Source organism: Mastigoproctus giganteus, chromosome 8 (assembly GCF_048544385.1).
Source record: "Mastigoproctus giganteus isolate SK-2022 chromosome 8, ASM4854438v1, whole genome shotgun sequence".
Classification (NCBI taxonomy): Eukaryota; Metazoa; Arthropoda; class Arachnida; order Uropygi; family Thelyphonidae; genus Mastigoproctus; species Mastigoproctus giganteus.
The window spans coordinates 38,662,310-38,686,411 of NC_143582.1; the positions used below are offsets into that span (position 1 = coordinate 38,662,310).

The window sequence follows — 24,102 nt, forward strand, 5'->3', positions numbered from 1 at the left end:
TTTCTTACAGATCCTGGGTTCATCAGGAGTCCCTATGTGGGGATGGAACGTTGGACTCTCCTGGCCATTGCTGGAAGGTGTAATAGTTACCGAAACAAACTATATCCTTAGAGCCATGGGCAACCCTAGAGAGTTGCAAACCCAGAACTTGTCGGAAAATATCGGAGGCCGTTCCGATGGGAACTCCAGCCAGAGTCATTCCGACAGCGATTTGCCTTCCAGTAGGGAGAGCAGTACGCACGTGCGTCGAGAATCACAGAACGATACGTGGTCTGATTCAGAGCATCGCCATCTCCGTAGCCAAACATCTTTTGTGGGTTCTCGTGAAGAGGATGGAAGAGAGATTAGAAGGGCGGACTACATTACGTCTGTAATGAGAGAGGAACATGTCCGAAGGCGTAAAAGGTGTACATGGCCACATAAGGGGTCTTCCCTGTTCGCGTGTCTTAGTTGTGTACTGGGAATGTACAACATCAGCAGGTTTTCACTGTTGGTATGCGCATACAGAGGTAATCATCAGACCCACTTGTCTGCTTCTATATGCTCGGTTAGAACATTGTACTAACCGATTTTCTTTCACGATCTTTTGTGCTCGATTACTTTTCTATCAGCGTAACTGATGATACCACACACATAATGACGTAATTGGGCACAGAGGATCATAGGAGACAAAATCGGTTAGTAAACCAACCTATTCTACTTATGTGATACAAGAACAAATTCCTCTTAGAATTTGTTCTTGTATGGTAGATATAAAGTCCTCTCCCACCTTTAAAAATTATTACTGTGACTCGAAAACTCTAGATTGTATCGAAAAAACTGTTTTCTGCATTGCAAGTACGGGAATTTTTTTAAAACAATAAAAATAGTTCGAAGTTTTGTAGGCCTTCACCTGTTTTCCTTCTAAAATCAAACAACTCGTTGAATTATAAGACTATCAAAGCCATCGTGATTGTGCCACTGCATGATTTAGCGAACTTTGACCTTAATGCATCTTGGATAGGCCTAAATTGTGGAATTTGGGCTAGAGCAAAACACCTTGAGGAATCGTACCATTAAAAGTTACAGCGTGGTGTGTATTTCGTTTGAAACCATTAGCATTGAAAGCACTGTGGATTAAAATTATCCCAAAGATTGAAAGTGTTTATGTGAACAACGTTAATTAATCTCTGGGATTTGAAGCATAATTTTTATGGAGGACGGTGCTATGCCCCATATTGTCAATGTCAAACAGCTTATACAGAGACCATCAAGGAGTGAATAATTATTGGCCATTTTCCACATTCTTGTAGCTCAAAATTGCCCCGACCTAACTCCAGCAGGACCTTGGACGCAATCCATCAGGAGATAGTGAACATTCCGTCTAAAATCTAAGGCAGCTGTAGAGAATACAGTGCCTCGTCTTCTCAAGTTCTCAAGCTGTGGATTGCTTATTATAAAATAATGGACACGTGGATCAGGTTGTCAATAAAGATTGGTGAAATTTTCACATCTGTGCTATTTTTCTGAATTAGTTTGAGTGCCCGGTAGCCAACTTTCGATTTTTTTTATTGTTCAAAAAATCCCACATCTGCTTATTACAATGCTAACAGTTTTTAGATATGAACTAGTTCTCGAGTTAATTTTTAAAAGTAAGAAATAATTTTGTAACCACCGTGTACATAACCTAGGTTACTTTATAGCACTGTAAAAAGGTAGTTTTCACTTTTTTCCCTTCCATTTAATTATTTAACTTTGAAAACTAAGATTATTTTGCTTATTGGCTATCAGATTTTAGTTTAACTGATGTTAATTTGTTTTTAATTAATTTGTTTTATAAAGTGATCATGAGAGTGATCACTTTATTTCATTATTTAAATCTAAAAGAAATAATTTATTTTAAAAATTTATGAAGACAGAAAATGATGTATTAGGTGTAAAGTAGATCTCAAGTATATGGTGACATTTTGGTAATTGTATATAACAATATTAATACGTCTCTTTTTACCCCCCCTCCCTTTTGACAGGAAGTTTCATACTTCAGTTTATTTTTCTGTCAGTGGTACTTGGCATTCCATTCCTTTATCTACAGATGGCACTAGGTCAGTACCTCGGCTTAGGTTTGATGGGCATGTGGCAGATATCACCGGCATTCAAAGGTAAGTTTGAGCAAGAAACAGTTCTTTTTATTTTGAGCATATAAGGGCTCTGTAAGAAAATCTTTTCTGTCGTGTTTATATGTACTCCTCTACATATATCCTTTTTCTGATTTTTGAATATTTTTATTTTCTAATTGTTACACGATGAGTTTGTATTTTATTCCTTTAATTTTTATTATTTTTTTCCTTTTTACCATTGTATTATTAACGCTCATTGTGCTATGGTACTTTTTTAAACTACGCTAAAAACTTTAATTTTTAAATTATATAAGTTGTATTTTATATTAAAATAAAGTTTAAAATAAAACTCCTTTTTAAACTTAAATTTCTAAAATTTCATGACACGAGTATTATGTTTATTTGTATAGGAATCGGGTTAGCTCTGCTGTTAACCTACATCCTTATTGGAATATATAGTTCAGTACCACTTGCTTGGCTTTTCGTTTACTTCAGGGATTCCTTTATAACACTTAAGGATAAGTACAAGTGGGGACGTTGCCAATCCAGGTTTTCCTCTTACAGTAAGCCCATTATTTGATCTTTATTTAATGTTTAGTTAGACGCAAATATAAAGAATTAAATCGGAGAAGGCTAACTTAATTGCCAATAACATAATGACATCTAATCTTCAATAAAGTCATCTGCATCATAAATAAATATTTCGACTTGGTTAGAATTTTTAACATGTTAGAGAGGATGCAATGTTTTAATAATATATAAAGGGAAACATGTGAGTAAATAAATTATTATAATAAAGAATTATTGGAAAATGAAGTATGTAATAATACACCAATTGAAACCTAAATTAACTCTCAACAAAATTACAAGGTTTCTTGTATGCAGGCAAACTGATTACATCCTACTTAACCGTTGAATATTTGGTCACAGATGTTTGGGCATGTTTCTGGAAGCATCGGCAAGAGGAGTCTGTCAGCAGCACGGTCTGATGACGGGTATCGGTAAGATACCTGAAACGTTACCTTATTGTATAGTAGTTTAGGCGAATAGCTTAATAAACTATATTATTAATTTCAGGTGGTATTAATTATAGTAATCTTAATTTGGCAGATAATTTTGGAAGTCGAAAAGCAGCTTCAAGAACTGATGATTTAGAATTCGTCGAAGTATCTTACTTATACTTTACCCATTCCTTTCGAGAATTAAATAGTTATAAGATTGTAATATAAATAAAAGTAAAACCTGTCATTAATGTAATTTGTATAAATAATAAAACTTCCTTGTTTAGTATTTTCTTTCTTTTTAAGATTGTATTCAAGCGAGAAATTCATCCTCAATTGATTACTACGGATGGACTGTTCCCAGCTATTTTCAGTGAGTAATATAAATTTTACAAATAGTAAAATACGTAATACAGTACTTAGAATATAAACATACTTCAGACTTTCCTCAGTATTGAAAAGCAAATTCAACTTGAAGTTGGCGTTATTGCTTAACCAATGTCTGATGACGACATCCTCCAAGAATTTCAGGATATGTAAACTACCATTTATTACTTTACTATGTACATAATAACAAATGATGCAGAACATTGGGTACACAATTTATATGATACAGGAAAGTTTATTTCTAGCGAATTATGTGCTAATACTGTGTTTACCGGAAAGTTTCATATCCTGTCGACAATTTGCTTTGCAAATTACTCATACAAAGAATGTAAAATACATAAAATTGAAAAGCGCACAAAGGGTAGAAAGGAAGTTGTTGGTACCGTTTACATGACGCGCTGAATAAAAATATTTCATGAATGACTACTGAAGAGTCTCCTGGTGAGTGGTTGCATTTGATTTAAAAATAATTCTATTTACATCAAAAGCAACTTAATCGATTGGGTTGAAGTTGTTAAAGTGTGTGGTGACAACTGGACACACGAAAACGTTACAATCAAGTTTCAAGTAACGGATTCGTTCTCCAAAGCATACAAATAGATTGAGCAGTTTCTGCTTGAAGATCAGTCTGAGCAAATCCGTACAGAGATACTGTAGCACAAAGAGCCACGCGCTGGAGCATGATACTAGGAGACATGCCAGATTACAGTCAAGGAGCGCAAATAATTGCAGTCTTTAGCCCACAAACCATTGTTTCATAATTCTTGTATCTTCATTGCAATCTAACGTAGAAGAACACAGCCGAAGCAGTTAAGTCCCCCGGGCACTATGAGCCAAGCCAGCACGGAGACCCCAAATGATCCGGCACCATGAACCAAGTGGATACAGAAACGCTATGCAGAAATATCAGATAACTTGGCACCAAGAACCAAGTTAATAGAGAGACTTCGGATGACTGGGCAGCGTGAGCCAATTCTTCACCCAGCAGAGCAGATATTATCCGACGATAGGAATATGTAGTTGCAAAGTGGAAGTGAACACCCATCCTATATGAAAGGCAGAATACCTCATCCATATGCACCTCCACCATTCTTCAGAAATTCTGTCTTTAAAAATCCATACTGCCACTCTTTGAATTTTAAACTGGTCAAAGATTATCTCTGCCCAGTCCGGAAGACGCCCCAAAGACACCACTGGCAACAGTAGTCCGCCTGCTGCTGCGTTTTGCACATGAATATTTTATTATTATTGTTATTATCCATATGGTGCAAGGAAGCCTGAAGCTTTTGCTGCACCAGCCAAAAAAAAAAAAAAAAAAAAAAATTCAGAGGAAGAAAAGAAGGAAATCACCAAGGAAGAGAAGAATGATGATATTCAGCTCAAGAACCTGGTATGCCAAGCTCACACTCACCAGATGAGGTTGTCTGGGTTATCTACAAAAGTAATTCTTTCTCCTCCTTGTAAAAATGTTGTGTGTGTTTTTAAAAGACACTACAATTTATATCATTTTAAATTTCCATTTGTTTTCTAAATTTTCCTGAACTTAAACTGAAAAACGCATAATCAGATCTAAAAATACGATCTTAAAATCTCATATAAACACGTAATAAAAGCTTTAAATATTTATATTATAAGATTTTTATATATTAATAATTAAAATTTCTTAGCTGCAGATTTAACATTTTCTTTTAAAAAAAAATAAATATTTTCTTGCTGATTAGTGGTACCGTTCTTGGTCGACGGTCAGGGGAACAACAGTTTGGGGAACTGAAGTTCGAATTGGCGTTTAATCTGTGCGTGATATGGCTGATTGTTTTTGCATGTCTGAGCAAAGGGCCAAAATCTCTGGGAAAGGTGAGAAATCAGTTGCAATTCAGGTAAAAATTTCCCATTTAGTGTTAATTTTAGCCACAGGGTTTTGTTGTACCAGCCAAATAAATAAATAATATTTAAAACAAAAAACTACCTTATTGAATACGAGAATAACGCTCATAAAATCCTACACAGCTAACTAATGCGCGTCTGCTCTCCACCAACCGACAGAGCCTTTAAAAATACAAAATTATGCATAAATTGATTTATTCTTAAAAATCTTTTTAAAATTAAATAATCATAGATACCCTCGAAGTTAATAGTTGCTTTCCTTAAAAATATTTCTTCAAAGAAAACTGTGTTCATTAAAATAATATTTAATTAGTGAGAAAATAAAAAAAAAATTATAAACTGAGTACTGCGCACGCGTATGTTGAATCTCTAACTCGCAATGTTTATACTCTGTAGGTCATGTATATAATCGGCACGTTGCCGCTAATATTGCTTCTTATGCTCACCATGAGGATGTTGCAGCAATGGGGAGATGGTGTGGCTATCCTCTTCTCATCCCCTTGGCAGTCTGTGCTTACAGATTCCTCGGTAAGTTTTTCGTTACTTTTGCCAAGAAAATAGTCTGTAGGAAACAACTCATTGTCTCACGCACAATTCAAAGACAACACGCCGATGTCACGTGACCAGAGTTGCTTTGGTGCCAGGATAAAAATTGAGAGCTAGTTGGTCGTCACGTGGTTAGGATTGAATTTCTTTACACGTTCTTCGGTTTAATTGCCAATGTTTCCTTGTATAAGTCCGAATTCTTGGAATAAATATGACATTTTTTTATTAGTTTCCTTTATACTGCTTTAAGTTGGCTTAGGTAATTACTGCTTTTCAAAAAGATTAACTTTTTTGATACACAACTGTATCATGGGGTATTTAGCTGTAATTATTTGGGGTGGGTGAGCCGAATTCCTAACTATCGTTCTACACTACATGCCCTTGACATTTCTTTCGTTCTACTTACAGTCATGGTTGCTAGCTGCAAGAGAAGTCATTCTCACATGGAGTGTTCTGGGAGCTGTTGCCTTACACTTGTGTAGTCATAACAAGTTATCCACTAGTATATCGAGGTAAAAAACTTCGATAGTCTTTAATTATCATCTTTTTATTTCCCTAAATAGAATTTATCACATTTCACAATGATATGTACGAATACTACTGATATGGCCTGCCTTTCCTTGACTTTTTCAGGAGTGTCGCTGTCATCTCCACAATTGCCATAGTTACTCTTATAATAGCATCCTTCTTCTTTGCTTGTGTAGTCAACGTGTTCCAGCAACGTAACCTATCTTTGTCGGCTTCGTCATTTGGTGAGTTATGTGCTGTTCTTTGCATTTATTGCATAGGTAATCAAAAAGCAAATAGTCCATTACGCAGTTTTCTTTCAGTCATACTGCGATTATTTTTCTTTCAGAGGAGGAAGACACGGTTAAAGTTCTCACTCTGGTTTCTGCTCAATCTACTCCCATTAACCTCACTTTCGTCAATCTGTTTTTGGGCGATTGTCTAGTTCCGTTGGGAATACGAAGTCCCTATAGCGGCTATCAAGTGAATCGATTTGCTACAGAAATTTTTCCAGCCGCTCTTGCTGTGGAAGGAGTTCGCAGTATATCGTCCTTCTGGTCCATCTGCTTCTACGCCATGATCATCCTCTTTGGTCTAGGCCAGCAGGTAATTTCTACCACTTCGTTAGCACCTAGAAACGACTACATTTATCTCCAATTAATTACACCGTTGTATAAAATGTTTATTATTTTTTTTCCAGATAGTGTTATGGAGTTGTGTGGTCGAATGTATCATAGGACTCAAAGCCAAATTATTCCAGGACTGGCATACAACTTTGACATTCATCACATGTAATGTTGCATTCCTGATAGGGTTGCCACTCACTGCCAATGTAAGTGATAATGCTTAGGTTTTCAGAGTAAAGATTAAAAATAAGTTAATGTCACTTACTAAAAGCACCTATCTTTTTCGGTTTGAAATGCAATCTCTTATATGCAAATATATTCACAATAGTGTAGTTTTATAAAGGACTATACGAAATAGTTTTTTTTTTTTAATTTTCAGAATTTTGTCTTAATAATTAAAGATTTTATTTGTATATTATATATATTACTTTTCTTTTAATAATCGATTCAAGTATTTAAAGTCAAAAAAGACTAAAAGAATATCCATTTTTAGTGAATAATAATATTAAAAAAAAAAAAAAATCGAGATGGATCCACTTATGTCGTCTGCCTTTATCTTGATGTTATTAATCGATGTTAGTAGAATCAAATTTTACTTAATGGTATTTTAAAGAACACAGCATTTTTATATAGTTATAAAACTTATGGCTAATACTAATAAGTATTAGCCATAAGCAAAAAAGTAAATCTAAAATAATAATAAAAATTAATAATTTTCCATTTCGCTCTCTGGTAATAAAACCATAATTATTGTGAATTACACAATCACAATAGTTCCAGTTCCAGTATAGAAGTGTCATAAAGCAGTTGAATCGGAACTTGTGGGGTCTCGCCACCTGGTAGCAGGTTTCAGAACCTTTTGCATTATTCTCTATACAGCGTGAATCTGAGTGGTATTGTTCTGTATCGGTTTGAAAGAGTTCAACTTAATATACCCCCTACCCCAAGTATTGTTTACCTTATTACATCATAAGATGATGTAATAAAGTAAAGATGTAGTGGTAGTGAATTAGGTCACAATATTAATCTACAAACGAATCCGAATTTTTTTAAATATTTAAATCTAATATCTACTTTTGAAAAGTGGTTGAATTAATCAATATAACTTGTGCGAGTTCGCTTATTTTATGGATATTTTGCATTTTATGCAAATAGAAATAAAAGAAGTTGCTAATAGAAATTAAAACCAGTTTTTCAGCATAAATGAGCTGTCTCCAAAGACGTGAAGAGATATATGTGGTTTCTTTTCAGGTTGGAATATATATTATTTACTACCTGGACTATTGTATAGGTTGCCTGTGGTGGATCATCCTTTTGTATCTACTCATGTTCGTAGCTGTCCTTTTCGTTAGAGGTAAGAGTTTCAGCACATCGTTTGCTTTGTGTGAGGGTTATGGTATCGATGTATTATAACATTATTCTGAACTTTAATGCGAAAATTCAGCACGTTTTGAGGATTCAATAATAATGGGGGGGAAAATAATAAAATTCTTATGAACATGAATCCAAAAAACGTCTTCTTACCGAATTAAAGCTGTTGAAATTAATCAAACACTCCATGATCTGTTATCTATTTATTTAGTTCGTTAAATTACTAATCACTTTTTCATATAGAATAATTCGCAAGAAGTACTAGGGGATATATAATTATCTGTTCCACAAGGTTGGTTTCTTGCTTTCTGGAGTATAAAAAAAAAAGTCTGGGTAAAAAAGTTGCAGTCTAATGTTCCGCCTGAACCTGTTTCCTGCAACATGTAGATGACATAAAAAAGACGTTATTCTATTTTTGTTGCATGTGCTCTTGTTTTAAATTGGATTCTACTTTACGTGTTTGTCCGGTCTCTAAACCTGATTTGGTGATGGCGTTATCCATTATAAAATCAGGTTTTCTAAGTTTGCGAGATAACAGTATTTTTCAAAATCTCTTATCTATCAGAGATAATCAGTATTTGTTTCCTTGGTGAAAGGCCCGAAGTTTTTTTTTTTTCTTTTTTTTCAACAGCACTAATATTCCTCTGTGAAAGACTGCGTTAAACGTGTGGTATTATGCAGGATGGATATGGAGAAAGGAGTCAGTTCCCTTCACATGAAGGTCACGTGGGCGCAAATTGTTGGGCCCACTGTAAAGTACGTGGCTTCAAATCGCAGTAGACCATTCTCAGTAACATCAGTTTCTAGCCTCACGATTCTAAGAATTTAATAGCTGGCATATGTTCTACTAAATGGTCTGATACCATTTTTTTTTTCTCCCCTGTTCAAGTTTAACAAGGCGTTAAGTGCTCCAGTATTCAGCGCTTTACAAAAAGCGCTCACTTTTGTATTTGTTTCTCACCCACTATAAGCGGGAGAGGAATTACTGGGTCTGGTGCCAAGAATTCAGTTTCTAGTGCCTTTCTTGCAAGAGCGTTAGTCTTTATTGTCCAAGATTTCACGATGCGAAAGAACCCAAATAATTCTGATTGTGTCACGCAGAGCCAATTTTTGGAGAAACTGTAAGGAAACTTAAGGTAATATGACAGGGCTGTCCTGGTCTTCTTAAGAAGTTTATGCGCCGTGTCTAATAACAAGATGAACCATCTTATGGACAATAATAAATAAATAAATTTTCTGGGACAGCTTCATAAGGTTAGATGCGTTCACAGGATAGAGAGAGAGAGAGTACAACGACATCACCGTATTTAGTAGTCATTCAAACTTGTGGCTACGGCGGCTGTTGATTAGTGGAATACTAGTTAGTTTTTTTTAAAGCAAAACAGGAAATTAAACACACACACAAAAGGAAGGCACCCATTCTGATTGATAGTTAAGGCTGTCAAACAGGCGTTGGTAGATTTTAGTATTGTAGCTTGGTGGGGAGTGTTTGGCGTAAGGTAACCTTACGCCAAACACTCCTCACCAAATTACCCCCTGCTGACTATATCTATATAGCTTTCTGAACATACTAGATATTTTAAATTTGACAGCATGAATATTCGAGATAACCATTGTAATTCATAGAATTAAAATTAAGGTCCTTTCTAATATTTTTTATTACTCGTTTTTTTTAAGTAAACGAAGTACTAGCACTAAAAACAGCGTACTAGTGACATTATTACACATCAAATACATACCGTACTTTGATAATGTTCTTAATAATAAAGCAGTAATAAAAAAATAACATAAAATGAATTAAGTTTAAAAAAAATTGTATTTTTTGATAATGCCATAAAGCGCATTCTATTTATTCCCCAGGACATTCATTTGGCACTGAATGCCTGGTGCATATCTTAGCTAGAAGACAACTTACAAGAGCTTGGGTACTTCCGATCCTCATGTTTCAATGGAACGTTGTCCTTCCAGTGTCATATCTGGTGAGTTGCAATAAACTAGAACTACCATTGAAACAAAATGTCTGCTATTCTGAGAATTTTTTTCTCAATAATACATAGTTTTTAATTAAAAGATCTTCATTGTGTAATTGCTTGCATGCATAGCAATTATACTCTTGTAGTAATTTTTATTATTTAAGTGAATTATAAATTTATTTCTTTTAAGTTATTAGTTCTAAAATTTATTTACACCTTATTTTTATAAATATGAAATTTCAAATATTTAACTATGAAGCATTTTTTGAAATGTAGGTTTTTGTTTTTATATGAAACAAAACAGTTCCCTCCTCAACATGCTTGATAGTCTTCGGTTGATCCTTTCCAGCAAAAATACTGAAGATAATTAATACATTGGAATTTTTTCTTCCCCACCAAAAGGCATGGAGAAGATACCACACCTATCGAGAGGCGAATCCAGGGTTCGCCAGAGACCTTACACCCTACCTCCTCGTGGTGGTGGCCGGGAAACGGGAGGTCCCACTAGGGGGCTCCGCGGCTAAATGGACGGAGGAACAGCATACCAACCCAACACTACGCAGATTACAGGGTGGGTGGGAAGTCACTCCCTATTTTAAAAATGTTATATTTCCTAAAACATTCAAAATAGCACTGCACATTTTTTTTTTTTTTTCTGATTTGTAGCTTATTGTTTGCCATTAGTTCCCTGAAAGTTACAACTCGATGAGACCCCTAGCATTTTCCACACTTTTTTAAACGGGCAGGTACATTTTCTGCGGCCTTAAGAATTGGACAGGAACACCGGAGATGACCTAACCGATCTTGTTTTCAAGTTTCATCAATATTCTTAACTTTACTCTTATACACTTCTTCCTTGGCCCATCCCCATAAAAAGTAATCACATGGGGTTAGATCTGTACTTCGTGCAGGCCATTCTGAGAATTTTTTTTCAGTGGGTCCCAGATGGCCTATCCAGCGTCCTGGGAAATGCTCATTGAGCCACTCCCTAACAGTCAAGGCAAAATGCGGGGGAAGCACCCCGTCTTGCATAAACATCAACTGTTGAGCGTTTCCCCATGCAGAAATTGTAGGCCACACAAAATTTTGCAACATTTCTAAGTATCGTTCACCGTTCATGGTGTCTCGTATCAGATATGGTCCAATAGTAAGAGAAGTTATATCGCACCACACCGTCACTTTCGGCTTGTTCTTCATTCTTTCAACCGTCTTCTGGGATCTTTTTCTGCCCAATAATGACTGTTATGTCGATTAACGAACCCCTTATATGAAACAGTCTCGTCTGTCCAAAGAATGTTTTTTAACAGGTCTGGAAAATCTTCCTCCCATGCGAGCATCATTTCACAAAATTCAACATGCCTGTCCCAATCTTCTAGGAACAATTGCTGCACATAATGTGGCTTCCATGGTTGATATTGTAAGTCTTTATGGAGAACAACACGCACAGCATGACGCGTTAAACTCTCTCTTGAGACCTGCCGTGTGGATTTCGAAGGGCTTCGATCGAAAATCTTTCAGTTGATTCTCATTTTCCTCAGACCTTGGCGTCGAAGGCCTACCAGATCTCTTGCTGTTCGCTACACTACCAGTCATAAATAACTTTTTTGTGACAGTTTTTGATTGTTTTTGGGTCCAAAACAGCATGCCTGCCATGTTGACTCCTCCACCACTGTTGCACTTGGACAACTAACTGCCACTGAAACAATGAAAACAGCATAAGTAATAGCATACAAGGCACAATAAAACAACAGACAGTTAGTTCCAATACATGCATTACTTTACCGGATATAACAATTTAAAAACAGGGAGTGACTTCCCATCCACCCTGTACAACAAAACTTACGCTATCTTGGCCTTTACATAGTTTTCACTGCGGCACATAGTATACTACGCTGAGTTGGGCAGGACCCTGGTGTCCCTCTTGACAAGAAACATATCGAAGACAAGTTTTTGGGGACTCTTTTTCTCCTAATCCAATTACGAAGAATACCTCCGATTGATGGTTTGTAAATAAGATTCATGTAAATATCTCAGGAGGTGGGGCTCACATGTACTGCAATGTAACCTCATGTGCTTGTGGTAGCTCTCGTCTAAGTATATAATTAACACCCTTCTAGCCTGTGGTGGTTTGAGGCGAATGCTATTAGATTTATAAAGTAGTAGTAATACTGATAATATAGACAAATATCCCAAGGACCTAGGGATAACCTGGGATAACAAACTGTCCTTCAGAGAGCATTTCACCACCAATAGGAAGAAACCTGTCTTCCGTAGTAATTTGGTCTTCTCCAAAAACACGCATAAAAACCTTTTTAAGCACGGAATATTGGTGTTTAATAACTGTTATTTAACTATTTAGGTGATTAAATAAGATCTTCTATTTGCACTTCACTGCATCAAGAGGAATTTTGTACATGAACATGGAGTGGACGCCGTGGAACTTTTATAGTTATTAAGCATGTCCTGGTCAAGTTAATGACATTTGGACATGATGCGTGAATATTTTCCTGCATCATTTCACTTCCACGAAGTCAGTGACATCCCAGCGGACTGCAAATGGGGCCATTATGCTCAAAGGTGAACCTCTTTGAAAAGTCTAAACAACTTTTCATTTAATCCAGTTGAGATCCTAAACCCATTTCAAATTGATAGGATTAAATATTATCTAATAAGGCCTCTATAACTATAATCATTCGGGAAGCAACTCGGTTATAACAATATTAATTGTAATCCAACTCAGACCTATGAAAATATGTTGAGCCAATCAAAGGAAATTATAGGACAAGCCTTCCATTCTGCAGAGGTGATTTGTGGATCTTCATCCGTTAATGTAATCCACAAACTTCACTATTGTGCCTATGTTGATTAGACTTATGACATTGTGTTCTTTTGAATGAAGTCGTATTGTCATAAAAATTGTATGAACATTTTATTGTTAGTTTTTATTATTTATTGTATTATAATCTACTATTCCCCTTCTAGTGTACTGTGTGTTCAAAAGGAGAAATGTGGCCTGAAGCTTCATGCCAAATGAAAAATCCGTCATCTCTCAATCACCGAACCAGATCTTTATATATTTTTTAAATCTAAACAGATCTTTATATTTATTTTAATGTATGTTTATGGACGAGTGTTTATTAAAAAAAGAGATTTTAGTATTTGTATTTACATATTAAAAATCTTTCAGGTCCTCGCAATTGCTTTCTTCCGTGCCACCTCTTTTGAGTCAACATTTTCATGGGCAGAAAATATTGAACATTACAAGTATTGGCCTGTATGGAGCAAAAGACTTAGTCTTTTCATACAGTTGCTCCCCCTAGCGATCGTCATAAGTACTGCAGGCTATCAAGCTGTGAAAGAATTAAGATCAAGGCCGAATACATCTTTTAGAGAGGTATTTAAACTTTCTTGGGATATTTGACTCGAAAATTGATATTTTAGCATTCAAATAAAATACCATTTTTATTACTGAAATGAAATGCATTTAACAGACTTAAATTCAAAACAATGTTACTAAAGGTGACTTTATTGTAATTAATATTCTAAATCTGTTATACGTACTTTATCATTACTTTTAATGGGCTTATATTACTCCATATTCATTTACAAAAATTAATAAATAATTATTATAATTTATTAATTATCAAATAATATTTAGAAACATTATTTAGATAATAAATTTTATTACCATTTCAATATTAGTATTATCCGTATGGCGCATAAGGTTTTTGGTGTTTTAGCCGAAAATAAAATAATAATAAAATTAAAAAAAATAAACTGTGTCTGACCCGTCACATTGGTAACTATACAACTGACCATTTAAGTTTCCCCAAGCTATCAGCCTCATCTACCCACGGTGGTGAAAAATAACCATTATTATTATCATTAACTGTATGGTACAAGGAAGCCTGGGGCTTTTGCTGCACCAGCCAAAAAAATAAAAATAAATAAAATAATTCTGAATTACCGTGTGTGTGTGAGAGAGAGAGAGAGAGAGAGAGAGAGAGAGAGAGAGAGAGAGAGAGAGAGAGAGAGAGAGAGAGAGAGAGAGAGAGAGAGAGAGAGAGGACCTTGGGGTTATAAAAAGGGTTGGTTATTTTTTAAGTGATTATTAATTTAAGGATAATCTAAGTGATGTTAATGAACAGTTTTTATTAAAATAAGTTTGTTTGTTTTTTATTATTCAACAGAGAATTAAATCTTGGTGCTGTCCTCTGTTCCCAGTATTGCCTCCCATGACTAATTCCTCTTCATTGCGTACTACACCAGCAGTTGGTCAAGGATCCATTAACAGTGCTTATATTGACGACCCACCTCCAAAGTATACTCCACCACCATCCTACTCTACAGCAACTTCTCGCATCTTGCTCAGGGAATTAAATCTCCACACCGACTCCACTACTGAACTGTCAGCAGGTGAATCGGTGAGGGCATCATCTACGTCTAGTTTTGTAGAAACAGTGTTGGGACATCGATACAATTCGACCGAGGGTGGTGTTACGTAGTACTTGTAATATGTAAATCAACGGAATCGATTCGAAGTGCAAGTTCATATCCGAAGCGCTTGAAAACTCCCATGTACAGTTGGAGCATTCGATTTGGTTAATTTGAAATTTTGGTCCAGCCTGCAGTGAAGCAAGGAAATATGAGCCTTTTCTTGGCGATCGAATTCGTGCCGAAACTTCAGTTTTGCCAAAGGGATATCTTTTACAAGTTCCTACGGTATTGTTGGAATAGTGTGAACAGTTGGAATTCTAGACCGTTGTTAATATGGTGTTCAAAGTGTATTACGTATTTTGATCTTCTAATCAAGCTGAGGGGGAAAAAAAAAGTATTAATGCGAAGTCATTGTAGACTTCGTTAATTTTTAATAAAAATTCCATTTTTTTTTTTTTTTTTTTTTTTTTTTGTAAAATATGTTATTGAGATTACTTTAAAATGGTTTTTCATTACAATTCTAAGGTAGTAGCCATTTTCTCTGCCCAGTAATCGATGCATTAATTATTTTATCAGAAATCTATCCATGTCGAGGAATCAAATTTCAATACACTGCCCTCCAATTGGACCAACCTTCGTTATCTGTATGCGAATGGTCAGGGCCATCTAAAAGGAAAGAAGGGGTACAATGGGCACAAAGCACCTAAAGCCTTGTGGAGTAGGACAGACCCCTGAATGCTTGTTTAAATTATCATGACAGTTTGGTTTAAGCTTCTTTATGGATGGAACGAGCGTAGGTATGCGGTTAATATTCATTTAATAGTGGTTTGCAGAAAACTTATTTTCGAAGGATTTCTTGAAATTATTTGATATCATCTAATCACGATGTCTAATAAGGTTATGTTTTGTTACCGACTATTATTTACTAATATTGTTAGGTTACACGTTAAGAAAAAGAATATTGTTTGGAACGTCCAACTGCAACCAAACGTGACCGTATAATTCGCATTTTAAAGGAATAGGTTAAGTATGCTTACGAAATGGAAAACGTTTTATAATGAAAGCATTTTATTCAGATTTTTTAAAATAAACTAACTTTTCTGTTCAGTGAGTATGATTGGTGCGTGTGGCGCTATATAAGCCAATCATATTACTTCTGTAGGTTCAATTGAAAGTGGCGAATCCAGGTGTAGCGAGCTGTTCAATAAAGTGACTCTTCTGCACCTCTAAAATTTAATACCTATTCTCGTTCCAGGTTCTTAGAAACGTTTAAACATTTACTGTTTAGTTTATTATAAAAGATAGGTTTATCCGAAAACAAATCATGCACCCAAGATGTTATTGCATGGTCCTGACAATAGGAAACAAGCAGAAACATATTTAAGAAACAAGTTAAGCAGTGCAGTAGTACACGCTTTTTGAGCGAACCGTGGATCAAGCTCGTGACTACTAAATACGATTCAAGAACATGCAATTGTGGTGTTCACTGGTCGGTTTCCTATTTTTCTGGATGAAAAACCGGAGTCACACGAAAAAGCCTATAAAAGTTCCTTGAGTCATTGATGGGTTAAAACCTGGGCTTTTTGCATCCGGTGTGGTATTTATAGCCACTGTTCTACGCGCGCGGGCATGAGGCAGTCTTCTAGACCAGCGTTTCCCAAACTTTTTTAGCCACGGAACACTTTTCATTTCACAATACATTTAAGGAACACTTAAGAAACAAAAGTTTAGCTGGAGCCAAAGAACTGCTTTCTAATAATTTATTACATACGACGCACTGTGCATCAGGAGCATCTTTTCCAACGCATGTTAAGCTGAAATCCAAATGACTGTCATATTTTTGTTCTCTGGTCTTTTATTAGTTGGTTCATGTTTTTTCACTTCGGATTTTTGGGGAACAAAAGGCTGCGATTGTTCATCCTCACTTTGAAGTGTGACAATATTGTGTTCGTTTTCATCGACCACAGTTGAAATACTAGAAGTACTTGCTTCTCGTTTTAAAGTTCCTTTTTTCAACCACGAATCCATGGTCATTTATTTTAATAATAATATTTCGAAATGCTGATAATTATCAATATAATTTATTCAAGGAAGTGATTTTAGTTATGATATCAGTTCGCTTCCACCTCTTCTTCAACCCATGTAGCCCACGTTAAATCTCATACGAATGGCATAGAGAAGACGCATACTTCTCTATGCAAAAGCCCGTAAAAATAGTGTTCCACGGTCTATTTGATTATTAGTCTATGCCAATATATTAATAACTGAAAAAAAAAAGTTAAAAATTATAATGATACAAAAGTCGTGTACGCTACAGATATGCAAAATTTATTTAATTTTTTTCTAAATTATTAACTAGGGGGCTCTGCCCACTGTTCGCCAATTCCCGCGCACGCTTTTCTACTTAATATATAGAGGTATGATGGAGCAAGTCAAATCTTTTCTACATAAGACACTTGTCGAAATGCACTGATCAATATCTAATCACGAAATGACCTATCTAATTATTTACCTGTGCATTTGTAGTATGCGGCATTCTCAAGGTTGATTAAATGTCACTATGTAATTATTTACCTGCGTTTACATAGGCCATTTAAGAAAGGCCTGGTAAAAATTAAGATCTTGGGTACTACTTCATACTTCGACTAAAATTCAGGAAGAAGGCAGATGCCACTCACTGTTTAGTTCCGCCCCCTTTCCTCGTAGGTTGACATGCCTAAGGTGTTTATTAGCATTAGCATTAGTAGAGGCATATGATGCAAGAAAGCAAGCTTATTCAGCATCAGCCAAAAAAAAAAAAAAAAAAACCCTCTCCCATTTCACCCCTCCGTTCGTTCGAAATACCTGTCCAGTTGAGCTTTAAATTTGTTTAGGCTATCAACTTCAACAACAAGTGATGGAAGTCGGTTCCACCAACCAACCACCCGCTGGCCAAAGGCAAATTTCCGCACATCTATCCGACATCCGTCCTTCCTCAATTTGAATTTATGCCCTCTGAGGTGATTATTCTGAGAAAGATGAAGAATCCCATTGGCATTGAGCATGCTCAAACCATTCAAAGCCTTATACACCTCTATCAGATCACCTCGCCGGTGCCTAGTCTCCAGACTCTGTAATTTGCAAAACTTAAGCCTTTCTTCGTAAGAGCAACCCTTTGTTCCATTTACTAATCTTGTTGCCCTTCTCTGTACCCGTTCCAGCAGCTCTACATCCTTCTTGAAATGAGGCCTCCAGACCTGTATACAGTACTCAAGATGTGGCCTAACCATTGCCTTATACAAGGGAATAATCACCTCCTTATCCCTGCTAGAAAAATTCCTGTATATCATTGACAAGACACCATGAGCTACTCCTGCAGCTCGTCTGCACTGCTCAGAGAACTTCATATCTGCCTGCACAATTACCCCCAGGTCCTTTTCATTCTCCACCACTGTCAGTGTAGTACCGCAGAGTTGATACATTGCTCTGGGGTTACTGTTACCCATATGTAGTACTTTACATTTGTCAATGTTAAACTTCATTTGCCACCTCTCAGCCCATCTGTTCAACCTTTCCAGATCCTGTTGCAGCAGCATAGCGTCAGTAGTGTCCTTAACGACCCTGCCAACCTTTGTATCATCTGCAAACTTAGACATTAAACTTGATATCCCATCATCAATATCATTCATAAACACCGAAAACAACAATGGACCCAACACTGAACCTTGAGGAACTCCACTAATAACATTAGTCCACGTTGAGCAGTGTCCATTGATTACCACTCTCTGTCTTCTGCCACTCAACCATCCCCTTATCCATAGCAGCAATTTGCCTCCAATGCCACACTGCTCCAATTTGTGCAGCAGTCTTCCATGTGCAACAGTATCAAAAGCCTTTCTAAGATCCAAATATATAATATCAAAGTTATTCCCTGCATCCAGTTCTTTTGTGACTACATCATAGTATCCAATCAAATTGGTCAGGCAAGACCTGCCCTTAACAAAACCATGCTGCGTCTGAGCTATAACTGAATTCTTGTCTAGATGATCCTGCAGTGCTTCTTTAACCAGTGCCTCCATTAATTTACCTGGAACAGAAGTTAAACTAACAGGTCTATAATTACTTGTGTCAGCCTTTGATCCTCCTTTGTGAATTGGGGTTACATTTGCACATCTCCAGTCTATGGGTACCTCCCCTGAGTCCAAAGAAGTTCTCATAATTATGGCTAGGGGTTTGCATACTTCCTTTGCTGCCTCCTTTAATATAACTGGATAGATCCCATCCACCCCAGGTGCCTTTTTTATGTTTATCCTCAACAATCTCTCCTCCACTTTCCTCTCGGTTATTACAAAATCATCCAGCTCACTGCCAATGTTTACTTTACCTACATCATTCTCCTTCCTGAATAACTCCTCATGCGTGAATGTAGATGCAAAATACTCGTTTAGATTGTTAGCCACCTGAGCAGGATCCTCAACTGTTGAACCATCAATATCCAGTGGACCAATCTGATTCATCCCTTTCCTTCTCGAGTTCAAGTATGTAAAGAACTCCTTTCTGTTTTTCTTTGCATCCTTTGCCAAGGATTTTTCGTAGTCTGCCTTTGCCTGCCTAATCTCCTTTGTGACTTGGTTACAGACCAACTTATATCTATCATAGGCTTCCATGTCACCCATTAATTTATATGTATCCCATGCATTTTTCTTCTCTGCCACATGTCTCATTAGTTCATCTGACAACCATTTAGGCCTAAACCTTGAACAATATTTCTTAGTTGGTATGTAAAGCCTGGTAGCCACCAAGATTAGTTCCTTGAATGCTTCCCATTTTGAGTTTGCTGTTGGTAACATCATCAGTTGGTCCCACTGTATAGAATTTAAATACTGTCTCAGACCATCATAGTCGCCTTTACGAAAACAAAAGCCCTTCCCTTTACCTCTGATGGTAGTTACCTCCTTGAGTAAATCCCACTTCAACACACTGTGATCACTGCCACCTAGTGGTTCATTTATCTGCAGGTTCTTAATGCATGAAGATTCACTACTGATAATCAGATCAAGAGTATTGCTCCCTCTTGTTGCCTCACGAACATGCTGATGTAGAAAACAATCATCCAATAAATCCACAAAAGCCTTGCTAGTGTGCGAGTGACCAACCCACAAATTCCAGTCAATATCTGGGAAATTAAAATCCCCCATTATAAGACTCTCTGATTTACTGGCCCACTCTATTTCCCTGTACAATATATTATTATACTCATCAGAGTCATTAGGCCTATAGCACACTCCTACTCTCAATTTTGATTTCCCTATGCTTATGTCACACCAAACTGACTCGACACTGCCCTGTCCATCGATGTCAACTGGCTTCACTTCCTTTGACTTTATGTGTTTCTTAATTAATATCATAACCCCTCCTCCCCTCCTGTCCTGTCTATCCTTTCTGTACACATTGTACTCCCCAAATTCCAGTTCTGCATTCCTTATATCTGTGTGACACCACGTCTCTGATATCCCAACAATATCTGCCTTTGATGTTTTGAGCAATACCTCAAATTCATCAAATTTATTTACCAAACTCCTAGCATTGGTGTACACGCAGGTATACATGCACCTGTTTCTATTCTTAGCTACCCTAACACAACCCATGTGTTTACTTGTAACGCAATGACTACCAGCAGTCTCTGAAATATCCTGCATCTTGTTTTTCAGACTTCTGCTCATTTGAATAGAAGCAGTGCAAGAATCACTTCCACCTCTGCCAGTGGCTACTGTTAATCTATTAGTCCTTGTATCCCCCCCAACTAGCAGTTTTCCGACCCACCTAACACTGCCTCGACAGCATCAGCAAAAATTCTTGCACCCTTTCTATTTAAGTGTATCCCATCCCTGTAGAAGCAATCTCTCCTGTTAACAAGTACAGTCCAGGCTGAAAAAAATTCTACCCCTTGAGCCTTGCACAATCCCTCCAGGGCCGAATTGATCGACAAGGCTCTCATCATATACTCCCTCCTATCGTGTCTGGGCAGAATTGCAGACACTTTCAAGTTCAACCCTAATTCACGGCTTTTTTTCAACAGTGACCTGTACTTGCTAAGTAATTCCGCCGGTCTCCTACTCTTAATATCATTAGTGCCAACGTGTACAACTATATCACCCTTTGTGCCCCCACTTGCCGCTGTTTTAAAGTCGGGAACTCGTTTTCCGATTTTAAAACAGTGGGATGAGGGGGATAAACACCCTATCTAAGCTAAGAATTCCCCCTCTTCGACGACACAAAACAATCAGAACAAAGCGCATTCACAATAGTCACAGAACTCGACCGTTCTACGACTACGCCCACTGCGCGGAGACAATTGGTGCCCAAATAATAGATTTTTAGCCAAAGGCCTTTTGCTTCGGGTTCCATAATGCATGAGGAATATTATTGCATCCGAAAGAGCAGGACTAGAATATTTAACTGAAATATTTACAAACTATACAAATATTTAAATATTTACAAAATGCTAAACTATTTACAAATATACAGTATTCATTAATATACAAAAAACATTACAATGGAACATCAAATTTTAGACAACGAAGCACGTGCACGACGTTGGTGAACGTTATGGAGGCAGTTGTCAATAATTAATTGCATTTGTAGTGACGCAATTGCCTCGCCCTCTTCTCCCATTGCCTCGAATAAATATTACCAGGAGGAAAACTTTCTTAATGTATAGAGAGATTACGATTTTTCATGGAACACAGTTTGGGAAACGGTGGTCTAGACGGATTTTGGAAACATTGCATTGGACAGCATTCGTTTCACCTTATGTGGTTGAACATATTTAACGTTCTGCTCGCACACAGTGATGCATGTCTGAAACTACATACTTTCTAAAGGGAGTATCAGAGTGCTGCTGTATCAACTAGTTACAATCTTTGCTACAGAAAAATTCATTAACCCGAGATTTTTGATATTTTCTTTTCTGCAATCCGTTTTCATTATAGAAACAGTGTGCAATTTGCATAATGAAATGCTTTAGTGACGATCTGAAGAATGTTCATCGGGTCCCTCTTTACAAAATCCTATACGTTATCAGCAGTAAAGAACAAACTTCTGTAGCTGATTAATCACGAAACTTGAGCCTCCATTAGAAACATTGTTCTCATATTTTCCTATAGTTTATCAAAGACCATCCGTGAAGTTTTTGCTACATGGAACCATGGTAAAGGCTGAACTTTGGTGGGAAACACCGACATCTGCAGTATACGATAAAGACCAGGTGAAAAGGCTGCTCCCTGCGTGGGCTTCCAGCTGATTTCTTTCGGAGGTACTCAACATCTTTCTCTCTGTAATTGCTACGTCTCTGACCTCTCAAAAATAGAAATCTTCCAAAAGACAACCATTTTAACATGGATAAAGATGTGAAGATTATACTAACGAGGTTATTTTAAGAATAGTTGACTGGGTTTTATTACCGTGGACATGGTTTTATTGAGGCTGCGTTGGAATTTACAATGATTTTTACGACGCTTTTAATAATTGTCATAAAATCAGGCAGTCTTGTCTGACCAATCTGACTGGACACAGTTTTTACATCATACTGCCCTCCTGGGTAGCACAGTTGGTATAATCACTGTCCTCCGCACACAGTGGAAGAGACCTGACTTAGAATCCAGTCAATGACATGAAATTTTTATGGGAATTTTTTGCAACGTGGCAGAGTTAGTCGATGTCAGGCGAGGGTAATATGGTTTTCCTCTCGAAAACTTGAGTTTTTTTCGTCCAGCAAACATCAAATTGACCACAGAACATTCACAATTTACAGAAATATTATATACAGCACAATAGGGCCAAAGTTGCTGATGTGCATAAAACCCAAGAACATCAGAATACTTAGATATCAGAAAAGCTTTTGCCACTGTTCCATGTACGACTGCTGTACAATAGGAATAGTGTGGCATTAAGGGCATATTACTATTATGGATTAAGGGATGGTTAAGTGGCAAGAGACAGAGAGCGATTATTAATGGAAACTTCTCTTTGTGCACTAATATTATTAGAGAAGCGCCCCAAGGTTCAGTTCTGGATGCATTGTTGTTTTCTGTATTTATTAATGATATTTATGAAGATATACCAGGCTTACTGTATAAGTTTTCAGATGATACAAAGGTTGGCAGGGTGGTTAATGAAAGTAATCAACGTAAGCTACTGCAACAAGATCTAGGCAGATGGGCTGAGAAGCGGGAATTTAAGTTTAACGTTGACAAATGAAAAGTACTGTATATGAATGGCAGTAATGCCAGATTAATGTACCAGACGTGTGGTACTATACTCAGGGTAGCGTAAAATGAAAAAAAAAACCAAATCTGGGAGCTGTGTAGATATGCTGCCAGATTAACTTGTGGGGTTTTGTCAATTGTATACATGAATTTTGACGGCAGGAATAAGGAGGTGATTATCCCGTTGTATAATCAATAGTTAAACCATATCTTGAGTGCTGCAGACAGGCCTGGAAACCTCACTTTAAGAAGGATATAGATCTGTTGGAACCCATGCGTAGAAGGGCCAAAGTTAGTGAGGGAACAAAAGGGTGCACTTCCTAAGCAAAACTTCAGTTCTGTATATTGCTGCGTCTGGAGACTAAGCATCTGCTTGGAGCTCAATCCATTCGAGTCTCTTGAATGGATTGAGCAAGCTCAATGTTGGTGGAATTCTTCCTCTTGCTTAGACAATACACACATCAGAGGACATAAATTTAAATTGAAAAGGGATGTTGCAGTATAGATGGGCAGATAGTTGATTACCGGAACAAACTTTCATCTGATATTGTGCAAGTGGGTAATTAGAATAAATTTAAGAAAACTAGGAAAATTATCTAAAGGAATGAGAAGGTGATGGATTTTTTTGTCTAATGCTGTTGCTTCCCATTTGCCATTGTTAAAGGTTTTAAAGTCAAAATAATATTAATACTAAAATCAGTCTGCTGGTATGACAGAACAGGAATATCTGCCCGAATGCAGAAATATACTTAGGACTATATGACTATTTTTTACTTTAAAACCTTTAAAGGATTTAATTATATTCCAATGTCTATACCTCAAAAGTCAAACTTTTTGATTTTTTATAGTTTTTCTCATCGACAACATTATTTCTTTTCTCCTCCTCCATATTTAAAACTGAAATATAAAAAGTTTTATTCCATCTTTCAAGCTCGAATACTGCTAACATCCAAAGTTACACTTTTCCATTCATTTAAAGAATACAAAATTACTTCTGTTCACTGTAATAATAATAATTTTATTTTATT

General features: G+C 36.6%; 1 protein-coding gene across 3 annotated transcripts in view; it reads left to right on the forward strand.

Moving 5' to 3' along the window:
• LOC150081466 (sodium-dependent transporter bedraggled-like) overlaps positions 1-15,230 on the forward strand; it is a 47,494-nt gene extending 32,264 nt beyond the window's left edge. For all 3 annotated transcript variants that reach the window (XM_090379895.1, XM_090379894.1, XM_090379896.1), the window contains exons 2-15: positions 11-509; positions 2,007-2,138; positions 2,507-2,659; positions 3,404-3,470; positions 5,206-5,338; positions 5,765-5,896; positions 6,323-6,426; positions 6,548-6,666; positions 6,771-7,027; positions 7,122-7,253; positions 8,299-8,401; positions 10,279-10,397; positions 13,579-13,785; positions 14,582-15,230. In XM_090379895.1, coding sequence (XP_090236021.1) covers positions 35-509; positions 2,007-2,138; positions 2,507-2,659; positions 3,404-3,470; positions 5,206-5,338; positions 5,765-5,896; positions 6,323-6,426; positions 6,548-6,666; positions 6,771-7,027; positions 7,122-7,253; positions 8,299-8,401; positions 10,279-10,397; positions 13,579-13,785; positions 14,582-14,896 — 2,448 coding nt within the window. In that variant the 5' untranslated portion in view covers positions 11-34 and the 3' untranslated portion in view covers positions 14,897-15,230. The remainder of the gene's footprint in view (positions 1-10; positions 510-2,006; positions 2,139-2,506; positions 2,660-3,403; positions 3,471-5,205; positions 5,339-5,764; positions 5,897-6,322; positions 6,427-6,547; positions 6,667-6,770; positions 7,028-7,121; positions 7,254-8,298; positions 8,402-10,278; positions 10,398-13,578; positions 13,786-14,581) is intronic.
• Positions 15,231-24,102: the final 8,872 nt, after the last annotated feature.